The 12,187-nt window shown below is 38.6% G+C and overlaps 1 protein-coding gene across 2 annotated transcripts in view; it reads right to left on the bottom strand.

Moving 5' to 3' along the window:
• Window positions 1-1,778: 1,778 nt before the first annotated feature.
• The window catches only part of Clk (circadian locomoter output cycles kaput protein Clock), a 42,429-nt gene continuing 32,020 nt past the window's right edge, over window positions 1,779-12,187 (bottom strand). The window contains exons 10-11 of one of the 2 annotated variants that reach the window (XM_074172158.1): window positions 11,702-11,887; window positions 1,779-8,278 (exon numbers count right to left, since the gene is read on the bottom strand). In XM_074172158.1, the coding sequence (XP_074028259.1) occupies window positions 8,093-8,278; window positions 11,702-11,887 (372 nt within the window). In that variant the 3' untranslated portion in view covers window positions 1,779-8,092. The remainder of the gene's footprint in view (window positions 8,279-11,701; window positions 11,888-12,187) is intronic. The other variant, XM_074172159.1, reaches the window with a different exon arrangement.

The raw sequence follows: 12,187 nt of genomic DNA, 5'->3' as shown, positions 1-12,187 counted from the left end.
TGCATCCCAGTTTTGATGTTCTTGACACCACTCTAATCTTCTACCGCTATTGCCTCTCGACAAAGATGGACATCTAAGTGGCCTTCTGTTGTGGAGATCTGCTTCATGCAGTCGATTTCTGACAGTATCACGTCCAATGGTTACCTGGTGCGTCTGCTGCAACACGTTAACCAACTCAGGTGCTGTGATTGTCGGTTGTCTTCTTGCGGTTAAGACCAAAAATCGGTCTTGAACTGCAGTTGTAGCACGTCCTCGCCCTGGATGTTGTTCGGCTGGACTGCCAGTTTCACGGAAACGCCGCCACAATCGACTGATAACACTTTGGGAGACCCCCAAACGAAGAGCTACATCATTTTGTCGCATGCCACCTTGAAGAAACCCTACAGCTCTATTCATCTCAGCCAATGGTAAGTGATGGCGTTCCATGTTAAAGCACAATATTTCCAGTTTGATTGCTGAGCAAAAACTGCATAGAATGTACAAACTCGACACTTTCAGATTATTCATTTTAGCCGAAAACTTACAGTTTGTAAAAAACTTGATAAAAGATTAGTTACCCTTTTTGCAGGCTTTGTTCAACCCATAGAAATCTACAGGGTGGTCGAGTGTACCAATTTAATCGAAATTAAACGACCTCATGCATTTATTTTTATGATATTTAGTATGTTATAAATATATCCCTAGACTTTTCCGATGTGTATATATATATATATATATATATATATATATATATATATATATATATATATATATATATATATATATATATATATATACAAAATAACACAACGATGGACAGCATTTACGTACGTAGGACACCAAACCAAAAAACTAACAAACATCTTCAAACCACTGAACATCAACATCACATACAAGCCGAACACGAAGATAACACAAAAAAAATAAACAACTATGAAAAAGAAGAAGACAAAGACCAAAACGAGATATACAGTATACAATGCTCGGACTGCAACAAATTCTTTATCGGCCAAACCAAGAAAAAACTGATCCAAAGATACAATGAGCACAAAAAGGCATACATAAATCCAATAGTAATAAATCCAACCTCGCAACATACGCCATACAAAACAAACATCATTTCCCCCACCAGAGAACATAAAACTCATAAAACAAGTCAACAAGGGAAACCGCATGGACATTTGGGAAAACTTGAACATCCATAAATTTAACAGTCATAAATCACTTATCGAGGAACAAGTACAAATCAAAACACAACAAGACCTCACATTCAATATATTAAACAAAACCATACACATTCCTAGAGAAGATCTAACACAAAACAGAGTACCTGATGCAGAACAAATACAGGCAAATTTACCTAAAGTACCTGAAATACCTGAGTTAGGACGCTCTGACCGTATAGAGAGGCAGACAACAGGATGACCAGTTCAGTTTGAGGGTGCCTAGAAGATGACAGTACTACCAACTGTCGAAAGCGCTCGCAGATAATTAATAGAAGATATAAAGCTTCAAATCCTTTTTGTAGAATTTAATATTGAAATATATATATATATATATATATATATATATATATATATATATATATATATATATATATATATATATATATATGCCTTTGTGACTGGTGTCCCAAAACTTAAGACACGTCCTGGAGCCTGAAAGAATAAGCTGAAAAATATATTTTGTGTACAACTCTCTTAACCCTCACAAATACGTTTTGCCCTTTGAAATATCTTGAAATTCAAACTCCGGCGTTATATTCCGGCGTTGAAGGGTTAAAAAAAGAAAAACGTGTATAATATATATTTTTTATTCCGATATAAACGAAAAAACATTTTCGAAATCTATCCATAAGTAGTCGTGGAAAATAACTGCCAAGTTTTTGTTGATGAAAACAGCTACTTTTCACGACGTCTACATATATTTGACGAACAATATCACAATAGATTAATTAAATGGAACATACGAAAATATATAATCATCCAAATCATTCATAATGAGATTATTAATACAAAAAATACAAACAATGGATTGAAGTTTGTAGTCAATTTGACAAGAATTATCACACATTGTATTTCTATTACGAAAAAACAACGTTAAGTATTTCCATCAATCAGAAAAAGACTCTGCTCTTTCAGCTTAAACATCTACATGCATCAATTGATTTCTCCAAACATCATTGAGCGCAGAATGTTGTCAGACTAGTTTTCAGTATTTTTATTTGATGAAATTCACAACAATTGTAAACCATATTGTAAAAACATATCACTTAATAATTGTCTTTCAAATATTCTATACAGATATCAAAAGCATATCTATCAACAAGGTTGAAAAATTACCCAGTTTCTCAAATACATCTCGGTATATGAAGCGTCCAATATAACATCAACATCGCTTCTAGTTACAATAATTTATATTTGCCATTAGTTCTACAACGCTCAAGAATTCAAATTGGTGATTTTTGAACATAGATGTAGGCATATCAAAAGGGTGGCCCATTGAAAACAGACCAAACAGTCCAGTCCATATAATTTTCAGTTAACCCCAACCTTCAAAAGATACGCGTACAAATTTCACAGCTATCGGACTATTAGTTTGTGGGATACAACATTTTGAGTGAAGCAAATTTCGTTAGTTTGAAGAAAATTGATAAAAAGGAACTTCGGGTGTTGATAAAGCATTGCTTTTGACGAAAAAATTGTGAATTTCCTTGTTGTCCTGGTGGAAAAATGAAAGACTATACGCTTCATTTTTCCGGACTAGGGAAAAAGTGCATTTCAATACAACTTTATAATTGTTATATTGATTTGTTCATCTTTTTATTAGTTTGCCTTGAATTGTTTATGACCCTGTAGATAACAAAACAAAATGTTTTGGATAGTTACTGATAATTTGTCAAAGAAAAAGTCAATAAAAGATTATCCCGACTGAAAATAGGACTTATTGGGCATTTTCGAGTTTGATAATTATCGAGGAAAGAGCATTTGGTGACCCCGACGTGATCACGATATGAAGAAACGTACGTCCAAGCGAGAAAGTGCAGGTCTGAATCAAAGTCTGGGTAAATTTTCGTTTTGTGGACACCCGGCGATTTTGAAAAAAATTTTTACTGTACTTACGTATTTTGATGCGTAGATTACGAATCCGAAAGAAAAAAGCGGCGCTCTCCCTTATTTAAAAAGTTACGGCCCTTCAAAGTTCACCAAATAAACTATTTAAAAACACAAGCATTTATTCACTATGTCACCTTTACACCTCATTCCTCCTTCTTTGACACTTTTCACTTCAATAATCAACATTTTTCTTATAAAAAAACTGAATTTAAAAACGAATGCTTCTCCTAGTGACACTCATATATTTGTAGGTTAGATATTAGTGACATTTCAGAAAAAAGCGGTTGGTATTTGTCGTCACCTACTATTTCAAGTTCGTAGATTTGAATTTTTAGTTTGACGTGAGAGAAAAATACAAAATGAATTTGAACGAAATTCATAATTTAGTTGAAGTAAGAAATAATTTAATTCTATATTTGGTTCAAGTAGGAGTGTTTGCAGCAACAATACGTTGTACTAATTGCAATGAAGAGTGCAAATTAAATTATGACACTTTATGGTATAGATGCAATAGAAAGCGGATTATGAAAATACCGAAGAAAAAAGCTCAGTACATTATTTGTTGTAATTTTAAGAAAAGTGCCAAAAACCAATTTACGAGCTAAAGAATGAAGGCAAAAAACATTTGAATTACTTTAGGAATAGAGACTGCATCAGTCGTACCAACCATATCATTAACCTTAAAAACGTAAAATACAGTGATATGTAACCAAAAAGCAGCTCCGTACATTTTTTAACATTTTTATAAGAAAAATGTTGATTATTGAAGTGAAAAGTGTTAAAGAAGGAGGAATGAGGTGTAAAGGTGACCTAGTGAATAAATGCTTGTGTTTTTAATTAGTTTATTTGGTGAAAAAGAAGGCTGAAAAGTTGCCCTTTGAAGGGCCGTAACTTTTTAATTAAGGGAGAGCGCCGCTTTTTTCTTTCGGATTCGTAACCTACGCATCAAAATACGTAAGTACAGTCAAAAATGTTTTCAAAATCGCCGGGTGTCCACAAAACGAAAATTTACCACAATTTCATTATGATAGAAAAGAAAATCTGTCACGTATTCCTGAAAAAACTGAGGAACCCACTGACAACATACCCAAGTTCGAAGGACAATTTCCCGAAGAGAAACCAGGAAATATCACATCACGAGACATACAACAGCTTTGCGGATCTGTTGCAAACGTTCTCAGAACGTTTTCTCTCCCAGCTTCAACAACTCACCCAACGTCACGTGAAGTAATGAATCCGGCTAAATTTTACATGCGAAAAATATTAGAAAAGGATTTTCCACATTTTGTGGGAAAAGCGCAAGGTTTGTGACTATAGCAATGAAGAGATCATGCTGAACCTGCAAAGATTTCTGAAAGGGGAATCAACGACAACAGTTGCAGGAATGATGTTAACTGCCGATAACGTAGACCTGTGATTGAAACTTTAGAGAAACGGTTCGGAAGACCTGAAAATTATTTTTGAAAGCTGATTCATTATTCTGCAGAGGTGAGTAACAGGGTTTCGATCATGAAGAGTCTAGGAGTAAACTTATCTCGGAAATCCTCAATTTATTCGAGAATTATTAACGAAAATTCCGGATTCAATGGGTGAAAATTAAAAAGGACGATATAAATTTCGAAGATTTCTCTTTGTGGTTGGAATACCCAAAATACTCACAAGACGTGTGGTTATTTTACAAAATACACCAAGAAAGCATTTGTCCACAGATGAATTATGATGACCTGAATAAGATATGACCATTGATATTTTCCAATTCCGGAAATGAGCCAGGAAATCAGCTATCAAGCCCAAGGCAGCAGGCGCGCAATGGAGGGTTACAAATAAGGCAGGAATTATATCAAGGATGTTGCGTACAGCGCCATCTGCCCGCGGATAGATCAAGCAATAATTGATAGTTACGTACAGCGCCATCTGCCCGCGAATAGATCAAGAAATATCAGGAAGTTACGTACAGCGTCATCTACCCGCGAATAGATCAAGCAGTAATATCGATAATAAATACAGATCCCGAGCTCGAGAGTTACAAACAAATAAGCATACTTATATACAGGTGAAGCTGATGAAAGCTTGTTAATAAAAAAAAAGATAGAGTACGAAGCTTTGAACCTTCCACTACTTCACTGATATTTTTCTGTAATACTAAAGACATATTTCGATGTTGAAGTTTGAAAGTACCATTCCTATTAGGATTTCCAAGTTAAACAAAAAAATATTTAAAAAAATAAGGATAAGTACATCGATTGCTGAAAAATTCAATTCTTGTATTCTCATCCAAAAACTGAGCAAACATCGTCCTTCGCTTCTCGAAACATCAAGTTGATCGAAAATATTTCAAAAGTTTACCTCATTTTGCTGTCACATTGATTTCGGAGCCAATTTGAAAGGAAATGGTCATTTGTATTTATCCGGTTCAACTGAAATAAGTTTTCTAATATTTTTCCGTTAGAAATATCTGTTTTGTAGCCTAGAAACAACTGAACAGCTTTTTAACATTCATCGAATGTCCATGAAGGTCATTCTCAATCTTCGACAATCTCACAAAAAAAAAAAAGATTTTCTGCCTATCACAGCTTTGCAATTTGTCATTTTTTGCACTTTTCCTTAGAGTGAAACTGGATTTTTCCATTTGTTAACGTTCCACACATATTTCCAACATTCATGCAATTATCTATTCTACTGAGTATGATATTAAAGGCATTTTACCAACCATATTTCATCATTTGATTTTCTTCTTCTCATCTTCTATAGTTGAGAAGAGAACCATTCTATCATCTACGAGGGTGGGTCCAGAAGTACCCGGCCTGAACTAGAGATGGCGGTAGTTGTTTGAAAATATATCTGCATAAGAAAGTACAGAATATATGAAGCACGTTTCAAGTTTGAAGACGCTGCGTTGTTTAGTATTTGTTTGGCAGCCATCAGTAGCGAACGTTTTCGGTGAATCGGTTACGTGGTACAATAATTTTATTTGAAACACTTCAGCCCAACCATTATAAAAGCCGAACTGGATTCTACTCTGGGTGAGTCTGCTCCTTCGTTTACAGCAGTAAAATATTGGGTAGCACCGTTTAAACGAGGCTGTACGAGCTGCCAAGACGAGCATCGCTGTGATCGACCAAATGAGGTGACGACTCCAGAGACGTTGAAGGAAATCCATAAAGCGGTACTGAATGATCGTCGACTGAAAGTGCGCGAGCTAGCAGGTTCAGTAGGCATTTAAAAAAATGCGGTACATCGTATATTTTCTGAAAATTTGGACATGAGAAAGCTGTGTGCAAGATAGATGCCGCGTTTGCTCGTTTCATAACCATGGATTGGTTATGCATTGGTCTGCACTAACAGCAGACAAGCCCTATTAGTCTTAAACAGACAACGTGTTACCTCAGGGCTAGTATTAGAGTACCACAAAGATTTAGCCAAAGCTTCGGTAGATAATAACATTATCTGCATCCTATCGTGTGCAGCACGATAGGAGTAAAGATAATCGCAGTGACGACTCTTCAGCCAATGAAGCAGCTGGACTAAGAAGATAATAACATTATCCTGAGGTGGGTTAAAGGGCACGATAGGAGTATAGGTAATCGCATTATCGACCCTTTAGCCAATGAAGCGGCTGGACTGAGAATTTTAGGACCCATTGGCACCTATGGCTTGAGAACTTCAACAATTGCGGAACTAGCCAAATGTTACACCCATGCTCAATCCCTAAAGAGACGGGATGGGATCAAAGGATGCAATCTTGCCTGGATCACCCTTGGCGACCCTGGGAAGCTGGCGCCGAAGAAATATCTTAGTTGACTGGCAACTGTCAACTAAGGTAACACCTTTATAATATGGGGCAAGTGGATACACCATTATGCAGGATGTATGAACAGGAAGATGAAACTGTCAGGTATGTCCTATGCGAGTGTCCGGAGTTATCGTCAATGAGAGAGTGTGTTCGGCGAGTATTGGCCTACACCTGCCGATATAAAGGATATGTCTCCCAGAGACCTGTCCGGAGTTATCGTCAATGAGAGTGTGTGTTCTACGAGTATTGGCCTACACCTATCGATATAAAGGAGATGTCTCCCAGTGACCTGTCCACCTTTCTGTGAAGGACAGGATGAACGATGACCTAGGAGGACAACTCCTTGGGATGATGTACAATGGGTCACATGTGGCCTAAGTGCTGTGGGGTTTCACTCACCCTCCCTACTCTACATATACAGAACCATGGATGAAACATGGGTCTATCAAAGTGGACTCAAAAGTGATAACAGGCCTCAAAGAAGGCGAGGACCAATTCATCTGCAGGCAAGCTCATGGCATCGGTTTTTTAGGATGCGCGTGGAATAATTTTCATTGACTATCTTAAAAAATTTGAAACTATCATCGGCGAGTATCATACAAACTTATTGCAACGTTTGAGTGAAGAAATTAACCAAACACTGCCGCATTTGGCCAAGAAAGAACTGTTGTTTCATCAAGACAGTGCACCAGCTCACAAATAAATAATTGCAATGACCATAATCCACGAATTAAAGTTTGAATTGCTACCTGATGCACCCTATTCGTCAGATTTAGTCCTATCGGATTATTTTCTGTTCCCAAACTTGAAGAAATGGCTCAGTGGTCAAATATTTTCCAACGGTGAAGAAGTGATGGCAGTTAATGGCTATTTTGATGAGCAAGTCAGTTCTTATCATAAAAACAGCATCGTAAGTATTGAACGTCGCTGGGAAATGTGTATAGAGCTGCCAGAAGACTATGTTAAAAAATGAATAATTTTTTTTCCAAAATTTTTGTGTTTTTTTTTGTTGGTCCGCGTACTTCTAGCACCAACCTCGTATATAACTTCCATAAATAATCGTATCATTGAAGATATGCTAATTACAAACGTTTTCCTACTATTATGTAAAAAATTGTGGGTAACTCCATTGGAAGCGTTCAAATTGAATATTCATTTATCATCACTACACTGTACACTTATCAACATCGAAAAACGACTACATTCAATTCGACTGAGTATTGGAGTCCGGCGTATTATATATTATATTCTGCTGATGCTGAAGGGGAAGCGAAATGGGAACAGAAACAGGTACCAACACTTGTCTGGGGCCTGGAACTCCCGAAGCTATAACTGTTGAGGTGGTGCTACTTACTGTTCCAGAATTGGTAGCTTGATATGAAATGGGAACCTGAAAATACAAAATTCATACCTAGTCAACATTTTACATAAATAAATGACAATTTCAGCGATCTGTTTTTCTGTATAGACACACATCAGCACGATAATTTCTAGATGAACATTCAGAATAATAATAATAATCTCATCTTGCATTTGCTCAGATGCCTTGCGGTACCCGACAACATAGTGAGATGCATTGAACAACTGATACCACTTTGGCGAACTCGCTTCACCATAACATCTGGTCAAGCAAGTCCAGACAGGGTGGGTCACTTTCAGAAGGGGTGTATTTCAGGGTGATTCCCTCAGTCCCCTTCTCTTCTGCATCTCACTATTGCCATTATCCGTTGCGCTCAGAAACACTCGAGGGTATAACTGTGGCACCCCCGGAAACCGGAGGCACAAGGTCACCCATTTGTTTTATATGGATGATCTTAAACTTCATGCCTCTGGAGGACACCCTCAAGGACTGATCTCCATCAGTCCTTGAGGGTGGTGGAAGAGTACACGCATGCTATCGGTATGAAATTCGGGATAGACAAATGTGCAATGGTTCATCTCAAAAGAGGACGATGCGGGGACTATGGAGAGGATGTGCAGCTCGTAGATGGAAGCATCTTACACCATCTGGATGCCGGAGAGACGTATACTTACCTCGGGGTGGAACAACGCCACTCACAAGAGGTAACAGCAGTGAAAAACTCTCTCCGCGGCAAGTATCAGCACAAACTTCGACAGATCTGATCATCGGAACTGTCGGGGAAGAACAAAGTTGCTGCAACAAATATGCTTGCCGTTCCAATTTTACTCTACTCGTTTGGAGTAGCGAAGTGGACTCGAGAGAAGCTGTATCAACTCGACGTAAAGACCCGAAAAATTATGCATCTCTTTAAGAGTTTGCATCGCAAATCGTCCGTTTCACGGTTGTACTTCCCCCGACAACAGGGAGACCGTGGACTTTTGGGTTTGGAGTGTCTACATGACGGAATGGTACTGGATACAGCCTGTAGTAAAGTCGTCAGGAGTTCGGATCCCCTTCTCTGCATGGTCCGTAACCATGAGAGAGCAGGAATTGGAGCATTTCTCTTTAGGGCAGCTGCCCGAGGAGCTGATGAACTTGGTATAGTTTTCGACTCTGAACGAGGTGACCACAACTTTGTCACCGAGTTGGAACCCGTTCAGCAAAAAGCTCATATAAAAGCCGCAGAGATCTACTCACTTCTGCGGAGACACAAGGATGAGCCAATGCATGGGGTCTTCTTCAATAACATTGGAGACCTTGGCTTATCAAAGCGCCTGACGTTCGCTTTTCTCAGGTCGAGTGGACTGAAGTCGGAAACTGAGGGGTTCATCATGGCTTGCCAGGATGGTGTCTTCAACACCTTAGTATACCGCAGTCGTGTGATGGTTATAGAGGTTCCTGACACAAGGTGCAGGGCCTGCCGCGAGGCGCCCGAGACGCTGATGCACTTGCTATCAGCATGTCCAGCATATGCGGTCTCAGCCTATATCCATCGACACCCTAAGAGAGCTATCCATCGCGGCCCTAAGATTGCTATATTACTATCTACGGCACTATTATGGTATTGACGAGACACCGGTGTTGCTCTATGCTCCGGGGGATATTGAATCCGTTGTGAAGAATGAGAAGTGCCGAATTTATTGGAACTATTCGTTCCCCTCCCCCAGGCTCATACAAGCTAATAAGCCTGATGTTAGTTAGCCCTTCTCGACCACCAGAGCAAGACGATATTTGCCGTGGAGTTTTCAGCTCCTGGCGAAACGAATAAAGAATAAAGAGGAGGAAAAACGGATAAAATATCGAGATTTTCTCTTCGAACTCCGCAGACTCTATCCAGATCACTCTGTCAAGATGGTTGTTCTGATTATTGAAGTCCTTGGTGGAATGATGTTTTCTCTACTCTCGAATCTTAGCCGGACAGATGCAGAAGGCTGTCATTCTTAGCTCACTGCGCTTGCTCAGGGCACATGATTGTCGGACTCAATGATCACTTACCCCACGGTGTGGGGAGGGGTCGTTGGTTGATAATGCTGGCGCGCCCTACCAAATGTATCGGGGCTTCGGGGGATAGGGCCTGACCAGCGCATACTTCGGTATAAAAATAATAATAATATGCTTTATTGCCCAAAAAATCTCAAATTTTATTGACAAAGCTGCTAATTTTCTTCAGTCACGATTCAACTATATATACATATACCTGGGTACAGTGTACTGCAAAGGGAAACCGGCTCCAATAAAAGTAAAAACTGTCTTTTCAGTTGGGAAAGTAATGGCGACTGTTTTTTGAGATAATCACGAAGTTATTTTAATAGTTTATACTACACATCATTATCTGACAACCCTCAGAACCGTTCCACACCTCAACGGTGGCCATGGCGAAAATCCACAGCTTGACCATCCGCCTTACTCACCAGATCTAGCCCCAAGTTACTTCTTTTTGTTCAGAGAACAGAGATTTTTATCAAAGGAATTCATGGACAATTATTTTGCAGATAAAAATGCCGAGTACTATTTGGATGGGTTACAGAGATGAAAGCATCGCTGGATGAAGAATTTAAGTTAATAGGTTGGGTTAGGTCAAAAGTGTGTGGGTCTATTTGACCCTCCCCTGCAACCCGAACGGGTTTATTGTGGCTCACACCTATTCATATTCGACCAAATAAACCCAGCTTATTAACGAAGCCGATTAGTTTGTATGGTGGGTTTTTTTTTTTTAAAAGCGAAACAAGTACTACACGGAAAACCTTAAGGCGCTTTCAGAGCGGTGCCTGTTGCAATTCCAGCGACATGATTGTGCCAAGACATATTGGTGTCCATTTTAACCCCCAACAAACTTATCGAAGCAAAAAGCGGAATTGTCTAACCTGACATTACTATATCCGCTTCGGTAACATTCATTTTTTTGAAGAAAACCGATGCCTGGGTTTTTGTGGCATTGAATTGAACTTGGTTACTTCCAACCCAATTCGAAATTACTTCTAGATCCTCATTAAGATATTGAACCTCCTGCTGCAGGTTAAGATGTGTATCTGCAGTCGATGCCATGTAATGCAAATGAAATGATGAGACAATTGGTTTTTTCCGTTTTCGTTGTCGTTGATATACAATAAAAAGATGGTTGGAGACAATATGGATCCCTGGGGAACACCAGCATTGCCACTTGCAGGAAACGTTCATATCGTGGAATTTAAAAACTTTTTTTGAGGTTAGTACTAACTGAAAAAGTGGTGAAAGCTACAAGACTAACGCCATCTATGTGTTAGGCCAGATACTTTTCAACTCATGTAGAATTTTCAAGGGTTCGATAATGAAATTAGCAATTTTTGGCACGCCTCTGGAATCTACTGAGCGTGTTGACCTACTCCTAGCGGATGGAAGATGATCTTTTTGACCTAAGCTATAATAACTTACATTTGTTCCAACTTGCTGATTTTGCGAACCTGGCAATAAGCCCAACCTAGCCATGAGAAGTTGTTCAGACACTCGTCTCAATTCCTGCTGTTGCTGACCGATGATAGCTTGCAGTTCAGCGTGCTTCTTTTGTAGATCAACTTGTAACTGTGACTGAACGGGAGACATTACCATATTGTCTACCTGCTGAAATATATCGATGAATCATTTATATAATAGATCAGGCATATACGAACTGAGTATCTCATCTAGAATGGTTACTTTTTTTGGTGAGTATGTAGATAAAATAAATATGGGAATGGTGTTCCTATATTATGGTTGTGGTAAGAACCAGTTCATGAACATTTAAGATGACCATACTCCATTAAGTTCTTTTGTACACTGTCATACTGGTGATTCGATATAACGGGTAATTTTTTAAGAAGTATAGGATTTGATTTTGAAAACAACACAAAATATTTGAAAAAATTGATGAAATCTTTATTG

This window comes from Leptinotarsa decemlineata, unplaced genomic scaffold (assembly GCF_025532065.1).
Source record: "Leptinotarsa decemlineata unplaced genomic scaffold, Ldec_3_MD MMD2_tig00000035_RagTag_RagTag, whole genome shotgun sequence".
Lineage (NCBI taxonomy): Eukaryota > Metazoa > Arthropoda > Insecta > Coleoptera > Chrysomelidae > Leptinotarsa > Leptinotarsa decemlineata.
This window is presented reverse-complemented; position numbering and strand designations above follow the sequence as displayed.